At 40.3% G+C, this 18,784-nt stretch overlaps 1 protein-coding gene across 6 annotated transcripts in view; it reads left to right on the plus strand.

Moving 5' to 3' along the window:
* PTPRM (protein tyrosine phosphatase receptor type M) overlaps positions 1 to 18,784 on the plus strand; it is a 640,041-nt gene that overhangs the window by 352,920 nt on the left and 268,337 nt on the right. For all 6 annotated transcript variants that reach the window (XM_043443664.1, XM_043443666.1, XM_043443661.1 and 3 more), the window contains exons 8-9: positions 9,266 to 9,574; positions 16,447 to 16,556. In XM_043443664.1, coding sequence (XP_043299599.1) covers positions 9,266 to 9,574; positions 16,447 to 16,556 — 419 coding nt within the window. The remainder of the gene's footprint in view (positions 1 to 9,265; positions 9,575 to 16,446; positions 16,557 to 18,784) is intronic.

An 18,784-nucleotide genomic window follows, 5' to 3' on the forward strand; every position in this document is an offset into this window, starting at 1 on the left:
TGCACGGCACCGGAACAACTGAAGATTCCGATTTGACTGTATAGCAGCAGTGTTCTTCCCGCAGGCATGAACTTTACACTTCGGAAATGTCACCAGGGAGCTAAGGCAGAAATGGACCATTCCAGTTGTTAGGGGAGCCATGTTTATAAAGCAGAAAGTAAGACAGAGACACGCAGATCACAGCACAGAACTTGGGAAGGCCGTTCATAGAAAACTGGTAAATACCACAGAAAAGGAGATGTTTTCTGAATTGACTTATGAAAACAAAGGAACTGAGCTGGATGCTTGGTGGTTATTATACTGTGTTAGCATCCTTTTAACTAATGCATTGATTAGTGAACATAAGATCCTTCTAGGATAAAGCATTTGTGTTAGACATGGGATCAGTAGTCAGTGAACTTGATTGTTGCAGAAGACAGGAAAACATAGAAACGTAATCAACCTGTGAACATGAGGATTTTGACAGTGTGGGTGTCTAGAAGCCTCAGAGTTCTTAACTAAGAAAAAATAGTCATTAAAGAGACTGATTTTGAATTAAGATAGAAAGGGATTGAAGACTACTTTTTTGCAGATAAAAAAGGTGACTAATAGTGTATATGTATGGATCTGTGAGACCAAAGATATTAATTTTGGAAGGAGAAGGGTATTTGGGGTGCAACAGACAGACTCACCTGACTGGTGTGGAAAGCAAGAATGGTTATGACCTGTTTGACAGGAGTGACTTACTCATGGAGACATTTTTATTTGGTTCCTATGATAAGAGGGCATCAATTAGAAGTCCTTAGATTGATTCAGACATACCATCAAAAAGTCATGAGGAACAGACAGGATTAGGGAGGAATAGCTAAAACTGGTACCTTCATGAAAATTCAAGTACTGTATGTGGATATATGGCTGTTGAAGTTAGTATTTGTGGTTAAAGGGTAAGTGAATAAGTGGTATTTGTTTGCTGAAAAAAATCCACATACCTCTGTCAACATGCACACGTATCCAGTTCCGCACACCTGCTTTATCTTAAGTTTTGAAACCATCCATTAAATTCTTTCAGAACTCTCAGTGCATGCAGCATGCCTATATCTTTTTGGCCACGGAACTTGCATGTTTTTGAACAGCACACAAACATACCCACATAGACACACACACACACCTACGCACACTGCTAAGAACATTTCTGTACACATCTCCTGGAACCCCCAGGGAAGACTTTGTCCAGGAGTGCATATCTCCTAGTGCTCCCAGGGAAGAATTTCTCTAGGTGTGTGTATATCTCCTGGCGCCCCCAGGGAAAAAGTTCTCCAGCAGGGTGCTTCTCACTCTTCTGCTACAGTATGAAATGTATTTTACATTGTGGACTCAGTCAAACACACACCTGTAAATTCACAAGAGCGTGCGTATGTAGCCTAAAACAAAAACTGCACAGTCCTCACCTTCTAACTTAAAATGCATTCGAATGTTTTAGTTTGTGTGTGTGTGTGCACTCAGTTGTATCCAACTCTTTGTGATCCCATGGACTGTAGTCCACTGGGCTCCTCTGTCCCTGAGACTCTCCAGGCAAGAATACTGGCGTGGGATGCCATTTCTTCCTCCAGGGGATCTTCCTGACCCAGGGGTCAAACCCACGTCTCTTAGGTCTCCTGCATTGGCAGGCAGGTTCTTTACCACTAGTATTCCTCACTAGTCTAAGACCCGAGGGCCCAACCTGCATTCTAAAAAACACTCCTCTAAGTCAGAGTTTCTCAGACTTTAATGTGCAAAGGAAGATTCGGCTTCTGGCGGTCAAAAGTGGGGCCTGAGCATCTGTGTTTCTGAATGAGTTGCCAGGGGTTACCAGTGCTCACCCTTCACCCCTTGTAATAGGGAACGTGTGGGCTCAACCCGTCTGCTCCTCAGTAGGGAATGCACGAGTAAACTACAGTTAATTTCCTTAATGGAATTTGATCTGCATATATGATACATGTATACATTTGATATAGATCAGTTAGAATGATCTATATGATCCATCTGTAGATCTAAGCCAGATCTATGAATTTTAACTTGGCTGATGTGGAACCCATCAATCTGCAGAGAATGGTAGCATTTGTGTAAAATTTTCAGCATACTGGACACTTGTAATAAAAGTACAAAACCATGTCTGAGAGTGATGTATAATAACCTTGAGGTAGCCTACAGGACCCTGGAAAGGATTTATATCAGCACTATTTTATTTCTTTAATCAAAAGTGCTCTGAGGCAAAACACCAATGTTAATATTTGATACTAGTAGGTACACAGGCGATTGTTTTATGTTGTACTTTTCAATGTGTTTTTTTTTAATATTACTTGAAATTTTAAAAACCTTAAATTAACACCAGAAAAGAACACTTTGTATTTAAAAGAAGAACATCTTTCAACCACTGTTGGACTCCTAGCCTTATTCTGAAAAGTTAATCAATTCAGGCAGAATAAATTATGACAAACATTACTGTCAGTGAATCTGTTATCAATGCCAACACTTCTTTATTGTGGAAGATTGTCAACAGTGAATCATTTATTCCATCTTTTTTTTCCAGCTCCTGCTCAACTAACTCTTAAGAATATTAACTCTTAAAATTCTTTTTAAAAAAATATTCTAAAAGTCTCGGTGACACTAGGCTGAAACGAGATGCCAAAAGTGACTAACCAAAGGCCAGAGTTGTATTCTTTTACTGTAGGCTTTGTAATGTACAAACCAAAAACTAAACAGAGCATGTGCACACCTTGCTCTCTTAGGATCACCTGAGACGCTGGTAGCTGCCCCTCCAGGCTGTCAGCCATGCTCACGTTCAGAGTGCGGGTGCAGCCCCACCCTCTTGCCTGAGAGGGTCTGCATTCACACCTTGGTCTGTGTCCTCATCGTTTCTTATGTAAGATCACCTGTACATTTCCTGTAAATCATGAATAGAAATTCCTGCTTTCATCTGCGATCAAATTAGATTGGTCAATAGGATTGATACGTGGAGAGTCCAGTTCTCAGCAAGGTTACTTACCTTTAGGATTTAGGCTGAGTACAAACCAGCGCTTGTAATACAGAAAAGATACGGTAAAGAACGCATCCATCCTAAACCAAGAAATACGGGAGGAATTTGCTTCTATGTGAGGCCTGGCATGGCTGCCCTTTCCTTCGTTATTCAGTAAGACTGTTTTCTCAGTTCTTAATGTAGTACTATTTTTGTTTTTGTTGTTGTTGTTGCTATTGTTGTTTAATTGCTAAGTCTTACCCAACTCTTTCTGACCCCACGGACTATAGCCTGACAGGCTCCTCTGTCCAAGGGATTTCCTAGGCAAGAATACCGGAGTGGGTTGCCAGTTCCTTCTCCAGGGGCTCTTCCTGACCAAGAGATCGAACCCTGGTCACCTGTATTGCAAGCAGATTTTTTACCATCTGAGCCACCAGGGAAGCCCAAACTCTGGAAAATATCAGTTAATTAAAAAACTACAGCTTGTCACTTACAAACAGTGCTCTGTGCCTGGAATCTTTGTTGCTTGTGTGTTAGTCATTCAGTTGTGTCCGACTCTTTGCAACTCCATGGAGTGTAGCCTGCCAGGTTCCTCTGTCCATGGAATTTTCCAGGCAAGAATATTGGAGTGGATTGCCATTTCCTACTCCAGGGGTTCTTCCCAACGCAGGGATCAAACCTGGGTCTCTTGAATTGCAGGCAGATTCTTTTTTTTTTTTTTATTAGTTGGAGGCTAATCACTTCACAATATTTCAGTGGGTTTTGTCATACATTGATATGAATCAGCCATAGAGTTACACGTATTCCCCATCCCAATCCCCCCTCCCAGCTCCCTCTCCACCCGATTCCCCTGGGTCTTCCCAGTGCACCAGGCCCGAGCACTTGTCTCATGCATCCCACCTGGGCTGGTGATCTGTTTCACCATAGATAATATACATGCTGTTCTCTCGAAACATCCCACCCTCACCTTCTCCCACAGAGTTCAAAAGTCTGTTCTGTACTTCTGTGTCTCTTTTTCTGTTTTGCATATAGGGTTATCGTTACCATCTTTCTAAATTCCATATATATGTGTTAGTATGCTGTAATGTTCTTTATCTTTCTGGCTTACTTCACTCTGTATAATGGGCTCAAGTTTCATCCATCTCATTAGAACTGATTCAAATGAATTCTTTTTAACGGCTGAGTAATATTCCATGGTGTATATGTACCACAGCTTCCTTATCCATTCATCTGCTGATGGGCATCTAGGTTGCTTTCATGTCCTGGCTATTATAAACAGTGCTGCGATGAACATTGGGGTGCACGTGTCTCTTTCAGATCTGGTTTCCTCAGTGTGTATGCCCAGAAGTGGGATTGCTGGGTCGTATGGCAGTTCTCTTTCCAGTTTTCTAAGAAATCTCCACACTGTTTTCCATAGTGGCTGTACTAGTTTGCATTCCCACCAACAGTGTAAGAGGGGTTCCCTTTTCTCCACACCCTCTCCAGCATTTATTGCTTGTAGACTTTTGGATAGCAGCCATCCTGACTGGCGTGTAATGGTACCTCATTGTGGTTTTGATTTGCATCTCTAATAATGAGTGATGTTGAGCATCTTTTCATGTGTTTGTTAGCCATCTGTATGTCTTCTTGAAGGCAGATTCTTTACGGTCTGTGTCTTTGCTTCTTAGGGATATTAAATAACTGGGAAGGCCAACATAACATCAGTTAAACAAGCCTTTGCTCTGATTTAGCTGTATAGCAAAGTAAATAAAGCTGTTACTTTATTATTTTGTCACCTTCTTTTGTGTGACTGGCAAGGCAGAAGTTTAGTAGCTGAAGACGCCAGAAGGGACCCACCCTGCCATTCTGGGTGTCATTCCTTTTATTGCAATAGACTCTGGAAAGTCCATGAAGAGGCAGAAAAGAGAAACCTGTTAGCAGGAGCCTCGGTTTGTAATCTGTGTTTTTGATTATCAATGACAGGATTCTAAAATTACACTCAGATGTATCTCACAGGTTCTGAAATTGAGTTTCTGAAAAAGCAGTGTAGTTGTAATGAAAGGTAAAGGGCAGGGTTCCAGAGAAACGAGCTGTGAATTGAACCTGCAATGGAAATTGATCCTATCACTCAGTTTCTGCCCTTACCCCTGGAAGAACAGGACTGGCTGTATGAGGAGGCGGGGTCCCTGATTAAATAGGATTGCCAGAGTGCTGGAGGCCAGAACCAGCTCACTGGTCCCTCAGGTCAGGGCTGTAAGTGTCAGGTGTCTCTGCTTGATGCCTGACTCGAAGTGGCAGAAAGAGAACAGGGGAAGATGCTGCCGGTGGTACCAGCAAGGGACACCGGTGAGAACTCCCTGCTGAAGCTTCAGGCATGCCAGCCACCACGCTCCTCAGGGATACCACTCTGGTCACTTATTGTGAGCCCACGGACCCAGACTGGACCCCCTGGCCTCATGACTGCTACCAGCGATGCCTCCCGGTGCCCATTCCGCTGAGGGCCAAGGGCACGTTAAGAGAAGTTACTGGCCTTGGAAACCGCACACGTCTTCCAAAACATCTTTAGGATCGTGAGAAAAGATAGACATATATTTCCCAACTAGTGACTGTGACTTACAACCCTGTCATCTGGCTTCCCTAGTGGCCCCAATGGTAAAGCATCTGCCTGCAATGGAGGAGACCCGGGTTCGATCCTAGTGTCAGGAAGATCCCCTGGAGAAGGTCATGGCAACCTACTCCAGTATTCTTGCCTAGGAAATCCCATGGACCGAGGAGCCTGGAAGGCTACAGTCCATAGGGTCTCAAACAGTTGGACACCACTTAGTGACTGAGCATGCACACAAAATGTGGTTCAGCAAATTGAAGACAGTCCCTGAATTTCATAGCGAGTGAGTAACTGGACTCAGATCAGTACCCAAGTCTCCTACCACCACCTCCAGTGGCATTCATCATTTTAGAAGAGTGTCTTTTTGTCACCTCCAGGACAGCTTCTCCTATTTAGGGAGCAAATTTATTTATTTACTTTTGGCTGTGTCGGGTCTTCGTTGCTGTGTGCGGGCTTTCTCTAGTTGTGGAGAGCAGGGGCTACTCTCTAGTTGTGGTGTGAGGGCTTCACGTTGCAGTGTATTCTCTTGTGGCGCATGGGCTCTAGGCACACAGGCTTCAGTAGTTGCAGCACACAGGCTCAGTAGTTGAGGCACAGAGGCTAATTAGTTGTAGTTTGCTGGACCTAAGCATACAGGCTTCAATATTTATGGTTCGTGGGCTCAGTAGTTGGAGTGCATGGGCTTAGTTGCTCTGAGGCATGTGGAATCTTCCCGGACCAGGGATTGAACCCATGTTGCCTGCATTGGCAGGTGAATTCTTATCCACTGCTCCACCAGGGAAGTCCAAAATTAGAATATTTAAGAAAAGAAATATTCTGTTTGGAAAATCCTCTGCAAGATGGTCTTGTTTACACTGATCAGGAACAAGATGCAAACCAGTCTGCACAACCCTGTTTCCATCTAAGACTCAGGACTCACACAGCCTCCATCTCTGATCTCTTAATACCATTCATGACAATCAGAACTCTGGGGACTTGGTCATAGAGATGGTTGTTTGTGCTAGGCTTAGCTGTTTGAATTGGCGAGTTTACAGGAAGTCATCACTTTACCATGATGGGATTCTGAGAGGTAATAACAGACGGAAAGAGAGCGTGCACTTCAGGACAGCTTGACCAGTAGACAGAGCCTTCGTTGTTTTATCCTGGGGCTTAATTCACAAGTGTGTTTTCTTGGCTAAGGAATATTAAAATGATGCAGGCTTACTTCTGCAGGAGAAAGTAGTTTTTCTAGTGAAATTAAGTTAGAACTGCACTGCTTGTTGAAATTAATATTTGAAGCATTTAGTCATTTAGTAAGTAAAATTGATGAAAACCTTGGAAAAGTGCTTTAGAATAGTCCTTGTGGAGACTTGTGATTAATAGGGAAAGGAGTGAATAGATGCACATTAATCTGTTTATATAAGGGATCTGGAGTGTATTAAAAGTTTTTGTAAGCATTCAACTAATGAAGCATTATATAAAATTAGACATTGCCTTTAGATGGTAAAAACTAGACTGGAACACACCTTCAGTGTTATCACTAGGTAACTTATTTGTGATATTTTCCCGAACACTAGTAATTTAAATATGAAAAAAATGATTCAGTAAAAAGTAACATTCCATGAGCATCTTCCACTCAGGATTCTCCAGGGAAATTTTTCCTCACTTGTCCTCAGTTCCCAGAGTTATTACAGGACAGACTAGCATGAATGGTCATGACTAACCTTGTGTTAGGGTTTGAACAGATAACTGGCAGATAAACCCTGTCTCACAAATGCAAACCCAGAGCATTATTTCACATGAATCGTTCCATTTGTTGAAGACCACAAGGAAAGGGGGTTCCCTAAGTTCTCTCTAGGCCCTAAATAATGGAGAAAACAAGGAATTTACACACAGTGAAAAGCAAGATATGAATATCAGTGATAGTCCAGACAGGTTTCTGGTGGCTAAAAAGTATAGGTGTGGATGTCTGGAAAACCAAGGCTGGGGAATGTGGCCTGGGACCCAGCTTCCATGGAACCAAAGGGAGAAGGGGGGAGGGTTCTTCCCAGCACTTTTGTCCCAAGGTTATATTCACAGGACTTTATTCTAGTTTACATCCCTTGATCTTGTTTCTGGTGGAGTTTTAGGTGTCTTAACGTGCTGTTTTTTTTTAAATCTTACTCTCTTTATTTTGGTGGAAACTCTACAGTAGAGTGGCAACAGCATATGTTTCATTGTCAAACATACAAATGCAGAGCCACAGTCAATCCTTCACCTTGGACAACTTGTTGAGCCCATCATGGTCACAATGTTTTCATTTCTATCTTGGAAAAAACTGGATTGTTTGAAGGAATGGAGATTACATACAAAACAACCCATACATAGGAAATGAACACACAGTACATGGTAGTTGTTATTTCTCAAGTTTTCTTGGGTATTTCCCCTTTCCAATTATACATCTCTTTATAGATCATACATGGTAACTACCTTAAGGAAAACAAAAATCAAAATATATGGATCAATTGAATGTATGGCTATACTAAAGTAAATAGATTAGGTGCTCCCCAAACCCATAAAAAGTAAATTTCTTAGAAAGATGCAAGGTACATCATAAGGGCTCAGTATATAATTAGTATTATTGTATTTTCATCATCATTTCCATAAACAAGTTTAAGCTTTCTCATAAATAACAAGGTGCTACTGTATAGCACAGGGTACTATATTCAATATCCTGTGAGAAAACATAATGGAAGAGCATATAAAAATAGAATATATATGTATAACTAAATCACTTTTCTATACAGCAGAAATTAACACAACATTGTAAATCAACTGTACTTCATTAAAAAATAAATATGCATGAAAACGCTTTCTCTGTATATATTCTTTCTCTTAAGCCAATCAGAGTGCTTGTATTCCTGCAAATCATTTAGATTTCTAAGCTCCAAACTCTGTCCCTGGAGCCTGGGCTGAGGACCAACACTGAGACTTGGTCAGGGGTAGGAAAGAATTACTTCAGTATTGACTGTGTGGAATTCTCTGTAAATCAAAACCTGAAAAGGCTAGAGTTCTGCTCAGAAGTTTATACTCTTTAATCATTGTATTTCATGCTGAATTTGCAAGCTTTTACTTTTATGTTTTCTAATTCCATAATTATGAATTAATTTAAAAAGATAAAAAGTATATGCATCAGTTAGCATGAAGATTAGTTTTGTGTTTCAGAACCCCAGAGGAAAGAGCCTTAAATAAAAGCACTGTATTTCCCTCTAATGAAAATATTGGGAGTAGACTATTCAGGGCTCGTATGGTAGCCCAGTGATTACCAGGAACCCCATTTCTTTGTTATCATTGCTTTGAATTCTTCATGTTTAAGTGCATCATGCTCCATCAGGGCTCCATGAGTGCAAGCTGTCCTAAGTCGAGCTAACAGGACAGAAGGAGGAACAAAGATGGGGAGCCCCTTCCTCTCAAGGAGACCCCCAGAAACCATCCCTGACATCTCACCTTGTATGCCATCCACCAAAATTTGGGTTCAAGGATCAGCCTTCACTGCTTAAGAGGCTGGAAACTGTAGTCTTTATTCTGGGTGGCGTTATGCCCAGCTAAGTTGTAGAGAGTTTATTCATATGGAAGAAGAGAAAACAAGATATTGGAGACCAATATAATTATCTGTGGCATCTAGGCTTCACCAGAACTTTTATTATCCTTTTCTCTTATGTTTTATTTTTCCTTCTTTTCCTCCTTAGATCCCATGCGTGGCCCAAGGAAACTGGAAGTCGTGGAAGTCAAATCTCGGCAGATCACCATCCGCTGGGAGCCCTTTGGGTATAACGTGACCCGTTGCCATAGCTACAACCTCACGGTCCACTACTGTTACAAAGTTGGAGGGCAGGAACAGGTGCGAGAGGAAGTGAGCTGGGACACAGAAAACTCACACCCCCAACACACCATCACCAACCTCTCGCCCTACACCAACGTCAGCGTGAAGCTCATCCTCATGAATCCAGAGGGGCGGAAGGAGAGCCAGGAGCTCGTAGTGCAGACGGATGAAGATCGTGAGTACTTTGAAGTGATGTGTTTATGTGAAACATTCAGTCTTTCAAAAATGCAGCTTGTGTTTCTTTCTAACTGAGACCTTTACAATGAAAATGGAAGAAAATTGCTTACCATGTTGAATAACACGTGTGTCTGTGCTGCATCTGCTGAAACACTGATTTAAAAAGGTGAAGACAATAAAGATACAGAGGCTTGTTTTAACTTTTATGTCACATGATTAGTTATCTACATACGATAATCCTACATGACTCTGAATAGTTCTTCAAATTTTGTCATCATGTTGGACTGAGGTGTTATTTGGGTATTAGATAGGAAGGACTTATTCATATGGCATTCTGAAATATTTTCCATAATTCAGATTAAAATTCAGCCCCAGATAGAGGCTGCCTTTGCTCTTTAGCACAGTGCTAAGAAATTACCACATGAGGTCAGTGGTCAAGTAATAGTCATTTTTTTCCATAGGAACAATGTTATAATTGAATATTACCTCAATAACCAAGACTTCAATAAATAGACTTCTATTAATATGTGTCAGAGTACTTCTGAAGTACTTAGTAGTAAACCATTAGTGTTCTAGAAGCCTTATTAATATGAACAGTGATATTACTGTCTATTTTATCTTTTTCCGTAAGGGTTTTTTCAAACTATATTTTAAATTGAAGTCTAGTTAATTTGCAATGCTAGCTTCAGGTGTACTGCAGAGTTTTATAGATATATATATAAAGTTGTATATATAAATATAAGTTATATATATATAAATTTATTTATATTTATATATAAATATATAAAAGTTTATATATATCACATATTTATATATGATATACATTAAACTCGGCAGTACACCTGAGGCTAACAATACGTATATACATGTATATATACAACTGAATATATATTAATATAAGTATATATTCTTGTTAAGATTCTTTCCCATCATAGGTTATTGCAATATATTAAGAAAAGTTCCCTGTGCTCTATAGCAGGTCCCTGTTGTTTATCTGTTTTATGTACAGTAGTGTGTGTATGTTCATCTCCATCTCCTACTTTATCTCTTCCTGCTCCCTCCTTCCCCTTTGGTAACATAAGTTTGGTTTCTGTCTCTGAGTCTACTTCTGTTTTGATGGTAAGTTCATTTGTATCATTTTTTTTTAACTCCACATGTAAATGATATCATGTGATGTTTGTCTGACTTACTTCACTTAATATGTTGGTAGATTGTTCTTTTCTCTCAACTTCCACTGCCTACATCCAGATCTCATTATTTTATTCTGAAACTTCTGTAGTAGTTTCTGACCTTTCTTTGTGGTCCCAACTTCTCCCATTCCAGGGCCCCCTACCCACTCACTAAGTTCAGTTCAGTTCACTTGCTCAGTCATGTCCGACTCTTTGCGACCTCATGAACCACAGGACGCCAATCCTCCCTGTCCATCACCAACCGCCAGAGCTTACCCAAACTCATGTCCATCAAGTTGGTGATGCCATCCAGCCATCTCATCCTCTGTCGTCCCCTTCTCCTCCTGCCCCCAGTCCCTCCTAGCATCAGGGTCTTTTCCAATGAGTCAGCTCTTCGCATCAAGTGGCCAAAGTATTGGAGTTTCAGCTTCAGCATCAGTCCTTCCAATGAACACGCAGGACTGATTTCCTTTAGGATGAACTGGTTGGATCTCCTTGCAGTCCAAGGGACTCTCAAGAGTCTTTTCCAACACCACAGTTCAAAAGCATCAATTCTTTGGTGCTCAGCTTTCTTTATAGTCCAACTCTCACATCCATACATGACTACTGGAAAAACCATAGCTTTGACTAGATGGACCTTTGTTGGCAAAGTAATGTCTCTGCTTTTTAATATGCCGTCTAGGTTGGTCATAACTTTCCTTCCAAGGTGTAAGCATCTTTTAATTTCATGGCTGCAATCACCATCTGCAGTGATTTTGGAGCCCAAGAAAATAAAGTCAGCCACTGTTTCCATTGTTTCCCCATCTATTTGCCATGAAGTGATGGGACCAAATGCCATGTTCTTAGTTTTCTGAATGTTGAGTTTTAAGCCAAGTTTTTCACTCTCCTCTTTCACTTTCATCAAGAGGCTCTTTAATTCTTCTTCACTTTCTGCCATAAGGGTGGTGTCATCTGCATATCTGAGGTTATTGATATTTCTCCCAGCAATCTTGATTCCAGCTTGTGCTTCCTCCAGCCCAGCGTTTCACATGATGTACTCTGCATATAAATTAAATAAGCAGGGTGACAATATACAGCCTTGAGGTACTCCTTTTCCTATTTGGAACCAGTCTGTTGTTCCATGTCCAGTCCTAACTGTTGCTTCCTGACCAGGATATAAGTTTCTCAAAAGGCAGGTCAGGTGGTCTGGTATTCCCATCTCTTTCAGAATTTTCCGTAGTTTATTGTGATCCACACAGTCGAAGGCTTTGGCATAGTCAATAAAGCAGAAACAGATGTTTCTCTGGAACTCTCTTGCTTTTTCGATGATCCAGCGGATGTTGGCAATTTGATCTCTGGTTCCTCTGCCTTTTCTAAAACGAGCTTGAACATCTGGAAGTTTACGGTTCCCATGATTGATTATGTTCTTTGCAGCCAAAGATGGAGAAGCTCTATACAGTCAGCAAAAACAAGACTGGGAGCTGACTGTGGCTCAGATCATGAACTCCTTATTGCCAAATCCAGACTTAAATTGAAGAAAGTAGGGAAAACCACTAGACCCACTCACTAAACTTATATGTAAAATACCTTTTTATCACCTCACTGTCTCCACAAGAGCCATTAGTGACTCTCCTTGCCCAAATCTGGATTGTCAAGGTCGTTGGTGCTCCTGTTTCAGACTCTAGAACTGGGCGCCTCTTCTCCCACACAGGGCATCGTGCAGAGAAGTCCTCTGGGCATGGATCCTACGTGCACACCCCTCACATCCTGAGCACCCCCCACAGTCTGTTCTCCTCTGCACATCCCTCCCACCTAGCCTCCTCCATTCCACCTCCTCCACTACCTTCCAGAGTTCTCCTCAATTTCAGGTCCTTCACGAAGCTGTCTCCAACCCTCCCCACCCTTATTCTCCACATCCTCTGACCTTATTGCACTTCACAAGATCTTTAAATATCTGAGCCTTAATTTCCTTGTCTGAGAAGTAAGACTCATGCAGTTCTCCAGCATTTTAGGGTTAGAAGGCATTTTCATCCAGGGCTGTTTGTGGTTGAAGAGAAGAGTCTTTAATAGGTGAGTGTTATTATTGTTGTTGTAATAGATCAAAGCAACTTCTCTTGACCCTTACTTATTCTCTCATTATATTACACATAATTTTTCCCTCTTAACTGTAAACTACTTGAGAGAAGAAGCCATCTATTTTTTTTCTATAGCAATATGGATGATATTGAGTAGGCAATAAGCACTCAAAATACTTTGTTAGTCATTAAATAGAAGAGTAAAGTTTGCTAATAATCTTTTCAGTTCAGTTCAGTTCAATCGCTCAGTCGTGTCCGACTCTTTGTGACCCCATGAATCGCAGCACGCCAGGCCTCCCTGTCCATCACCAACTCCCAGAGTTTACCCAAACTCATGCCCATTGAGTCGGTGATGCCATCCAGCCATCTCATCCTCTGTTGTCCCCTTCTCCTCCTGCCCCCAATCCCTCCCAGCATCAGAGTCTTTTCCAATGAGTCAACTTTTTGCATGAGGTGGCCAAAGTATTGGAGTTTCAGCTTCAGCATCAGTCTGTCCAATGAACACCCAGGACTGATCTCCTTTAGGATGGACTGGTTGGATTTCCTTGCAGTCCAAGGGACTCTCAAGAGTCTTCTCCAACACCACAGTTCAAAAGCATCAATTTTTCGGCGCTCAGCTTTCTTTATAGTCCAACTCTCACATCCATACATGACCACTGGAAAAACCATAGCCTTGACCAGACGGACCTTTGTTGGCAAAGTAATGTCTCTGCTTTATAATATGCTGTCTAGGTTGGTCATAACTTTCCTTCCAAGGTGTAAGGATCTTTTTAATTTCATGACTGCAATCACCATCCGCAGTGATTTTGGAGCCCAAAAAATAAAGTCTGACACTGTTTCCACTGTTTCCCCATCTATTTCCCATGAGGTGATGGGACTAGATGCCATGATCTTAGTTTTCTGAATGTTAAGCTTTAAGCCAGCTTTTTCACTCTCCTCTTTCACTTTCATCAAGAGGCTCTTTTGTTCTTCTTCACTTTCTGCCATAAGGGTGGTGTCATCTGCATATCTGAGGTTATTGATATTTCTCCCAGCAATCTTGATTCCAGGTTGTGCTTCTTCCAGCCCAGCATTTCTCATGATGTACTCTGCATATAAATTAAATAAGCAGGGTGACAATATACAGCCTTGAGGTACTCCTTTTCCTGTTTGGAACCAGTCTGTTGTTCCATGTCCAGTCCTAACTGTTGCTTCCTGACCTGCATAATTCAGGCTTAAATCAGCAGTAGTTTTCCATCATGAGGGTAGAATGTCAAATTAAGTCTTTTGTAGAGATGAGAGATGTTATGCTGAGGCATGAACCCATCAAAACTTTGAGGTTTCAAATTGACATGAACTGAGAATCCTGTTAAGTGCTGTTGAAACTTAAGGTTAGAATAAGTTACTTACCTGTTTGTGTGTTTAAAGGAGCTTGCTAGTCCCTGGAGTTGGGCATGCATTACTTCCAAATAAAAACCTATTGTTTTCATAGTATACCAGCATCCAGTTAATTAGAAAAACTTTGATTTCAAATTGTATTTCTTAACAAGAACAAAAGAAAAAAGACTTCAAAAAAGGCAGAAGAGGACAGAAAGAGAAAAATGGATAATACTGAGCTTTAAGAAAAAAAAATTGAAGTGTCACTATCTGCCACTAATAAAGGCTACAATTCATTGTACATTGTGAGTTTTATTATAGTATAATAATTTTGTTAAAATATCATTTTATGAGAAAATATATGGGAAAGATGTATCTTTTATTGCTGTTATGAGTGTCACTAGACAGGGCTCAATTCCACAAACTTCGATATATTATGTTTCTATACTCCAAATCATGAATTTCTACAACTTCTAAAAACCAGTGCCAGACTGAAGTTCCCATGAAGTGCTATCTTCCTAATTTAACTAAGCTTTCTGGTATTTTATTTTAATTACTTGATCTGTTCTTGACCTAAAAGCAATTATATGAATCCCATTTAGGTTTTCCTGTTGTTAACATTTTCATGATTACAAGGCCTCCAGTACATTTTATTAAGTTTATTATCCTTTTAAGATACCCTCTGTTCAACATCATTTTGACAATCTCTTTTTAAAATTTTACTCCCATTTATACTAATTGAATTAAACCAAAGATTTGTTTTTTCTAAGTTTTTGCCCTCTTTGCACCTGTACATAGATTAATGAAAGCCAAAGTGTTAGTTGCTCAGTCATGTCCAACTCTTTGTGACCCCATGGACTGTAGCCAGCCAGGCTCCTCTGTCTGTGGGATTCTCAAGGTAAGACTGGAGTGTGTAACTATTCTGTTCTCCAGGGAAACTTGCCAGCCCAGGCATTGAACCCAGGTCTGCTGCATGGCAGGTGGATTCCTTACTGTCTGAGCCACCAGAGAAGCCCCACATAGATTACTACACATTTTGAAGTCAGAAGATTATCATAAAGCAGTAGAACCACACATATCATAATCATCTTGATACTTTTAGGAACCTGATGACGTCAAAATAAACACTGTCAAGGTCAAGGAGAAGAGAATGAGTTGAGCTTTCTCTGGTTTGGCCCATCATAGTCCAGCTTCTGACTGTGATGAGCATTTTAGTCTCAGAGCCCAAAATCCAAGTTTTCTTGGAACTCACAAGTATCATCACTCCTTAAATATCTTGTTTCTTTGCTTCGCTGTAGTTTCACATCAATTCCTTCAATCTGGAACAACTGTAACTATTTTCATATATATATACGTATTTAGAGTTTGGGAATTAGGGATCAACTTATTCCAACTTCCTCACTTTAGAAATGAGACATCTGAGAACTAAGAAGGATCAGTGCATTGCCCAGATTTCACAGTTTAATCCCTGGAAAGTCTTAAATCAGAACCCATGCCTCCCATCTGAATCAGTGATATTTTTTCTGCTACACCCCACTTAGTTCTATTTAGAGTAGCTGTCAATATCCTCCCTCTGCCTATAGGTAGTCCATCAACTAAACAAATATGTACGACCTTTGTGTCCTCTTGAAATGCTGGTCAGTCTTTCCAGTTGGCACAATCTCAGCAACTCTTAGGGGCTCCTCATACCCTCCATCAGCTAACAAAACATTTCTCTAGCCCCATCTTTTAAACGTTATTGAGATATGTTTCTCAAATCTTGAGCTGACTTGGGTTGTTTCTGCTCTTTGGTTATTATGAATAGTGCTTCTCCTAATATTTGTGTACAAGCCTTTGAGTGACCAGTCTTTTCAGTTCTCTTGGATATAGACCTAGGAATAAAGTTGCTGAGTCATATGGTAATTTATCTATGTTTAACCATCTTCCAAAGTGGCTGTACCAGTTTACAGTCTCATAAGTTAGGAATTCACATCACTCTACATCCTTCTTTATTTCTGAACAATAAAAGTTTATTTACCAAATAAAAAAAGTTTATTTACAAGACTTGAATTGTCTGATTCAAACTTTTTAGAGAAAAACGTGGTGAAATTCTTTTCTTTATAAAGACAGTATAGCCAAAATGGTTTTAAATTCCAGGTTTTTGCAAGAAAGTGGAATATATCTATTAAAATCTTTTGACTCAATAGAGAGTTAAAAACCTATCAAAAAAAAAAAACCTATCAAGTCTAGAAAAACTTTTCTTTTTTCTTTTTTTAGTTTACTGAAATACATATCGATTTCCCCACTTGTAGTTCCAGGTGCTGTTCTTACTGAATCCATCCAAGGAAGTACCTTTGAAGAGAAGATATTTCTTCAATGGCGAGAACCAATTCAAACCTACGGTGTTATCACTCTATATGAGGTAAGATATACCCTTGTTAGTAATTTAATTTTTTAGTATAACTTGTGTGATTGCTCACCTATCTAGTATTTAAAAGTACATAGTGGCATCATGCCTTTTAAGAAGTTGAATGCTTTCACTAAGTATAATGGCTACTGAATAGAAGCAAAAAAAATTAAAGATGAGTTTTCAAATTATGTATAGTTTCAGGGTGTATACTCAAAATGATTTAGATGTGTCCAGATTACCTGTTATTGTATGTAAAGCCACAACATGACATAGTTTAAAAATCACCTTTTTTTTTTTTTGCTTTTTTTTGCCACTTTATTTTTTTAATTGAAGGATAATTGCTTTACAGAATTTTGTAGTTTTCTGTCAAACATCAACAGGTATATACATAATGTATAATATGTATAATCATTCATAGCTACACCCATGTCTACTCCTCCCAAACCTCCCTCCCTACCCCACCCTTCTAGATTGTCACAGGGTCCCTGTTTGAGTTTCCTGAGCCATATAGCAAATTCCCATTGGGTATCCATTTTACATATGGTGATGTAAGTTTCCGTGTTAGTCTCTCCATACCTCTGACCCTCCTACTCCTCTCCTGCCTAAAAATCACCCTTATTAAAAACAATGTGTTCTCTAGTACATATTAGTTTGGGCTTCCCAACGTGATGCTAGTTGTGAAGAACCGCTTGCCAATGCAGGAGATTTAAGAGACACGGGTTTGATCCCTGGGTCAGGAAGATTCCCCTAAAGGAGGAAATGGCAGCCCACGCCAGTATTCTTGCCTGGAGAAATCCCGTGGACAGAGGAGCCTGGTGGGCTACAGTCAATAGGGTCGCAAAGAGTAAGACACAACTGAAGTGACTTAGTAGACATGTGCAGTATATACATTATTTAGGAGGCAACCATGGCATCCTGTCCTCGCCAGCTCTAAACTCCTTTACTCCTGAATTATAGGAGAACCCTGATGATCCAATTAGCAGAGTTGCTAGACATTGTCTTGGGTTAGCAACAGAATAATGTCTCTTGGTTTCTTAGCATTAGCGGAACACATTTAGACTTCTGTAACATAGTTTTGTCTATTGATAGAGAGCAAAGCAGAACCTGATGACTTGTTCAGGGGAAAAAAATAACAGCCCTAGCGGGGTAGCAGTCATCATCACATCTGTGTGAGCGTGATTGCACTCTGCCTATTGTCATAGAAACAAGCAGGTGCATTTTTTCAAGCTAGCACTTATATGAATGCAAATTCAACAAAATTATATGTTGTTAGGTTTCTAAAATTTGCAGCCTTTCTTCCCACGGGACCTTTACCTGAATACCTTTCAGAGCTACTGACAAAGCTGGGAAAGATTCGCTGTCAGACAGTCATCACTGGTGACCCGTCTCCCTGACCCAACTAGCCTCACAGCTATGCTTCCTTGTACCTTTGGAAAATTGGTATTGAAATGTAAAAAAAGAAAGGAATTGTTGTTCATTGAAAGCTAAACAAAGTAAAAGGAAAGGAAAAAAGTTGATTTTCGTGTGGAATGATTGACACTTTCCTCGGCTGCTTCATCGTGAAAGAATCGAGTGTTATGAAAATTCATGCCTTTGCTTTTGTAGAGTTGTTTTTTACAATCAAGTCAAGCAGGTTCTTTTTTAACTCTGTGATCAGAATCTTTTAGTTAATACTTTTGGCCCCGTGACCATTTTTTAGTTCTGCCTTCTAGATTCTTACCTTAGGATAACAGAATATTTTACTAAAAAACATACAATCTTTGAAATCGATGTTAAGTTCCAAGAAATCAGTCTACTTGTCCTGAAAGCCACATGTTGATATCTAGGCAGACAGAAAATAAAGACAAGATCCTTTTTTTCTGATCCCATGGAGCATAATCTTTGTATAAGAAGTAGCTTTTATGTGAAAACAATAGGAATCATAATTCAGAAGCAGAACCCATTAATCTCTCTGACTTCAGCAGCAAAGATGTCCCAGTTGACACTGATCTAAATGCTGCTACAAAAGGGCTGTGTGAATGTGTCATAAAGTGAAGTGAAAGTTGCTCAGTCATGTCCAACTCTTTGCAACCCCATGGACTATACAGTCCATGGAATTTTCTAGGCCAGAATACTGGAGTGGGTAGCCTTTCCCTTCTTCAGGGGATCTTCCCAACCCAGGGATAGAACCCAGGTCTCCTGCATTGCAGGTGGATTCTTTACAAGCTGAGACACAAGGGAAGCCCACTGTGTCATAAATC

Source organism: Cervus canadensis, chromosome 23, assembly GCF_019320065.1.
Source record: "Cervus canadensis isolate Bull #8, Minnesota chromosome 23, ASM1932006v1, whole genome shotgun sequence".
NCBI classification, from domain to species: Eukaryota; Metazoa; Chordata; class Mammalia; order Artiodactyla; family Cervidae; genus Cervus; species Cervus canadensis.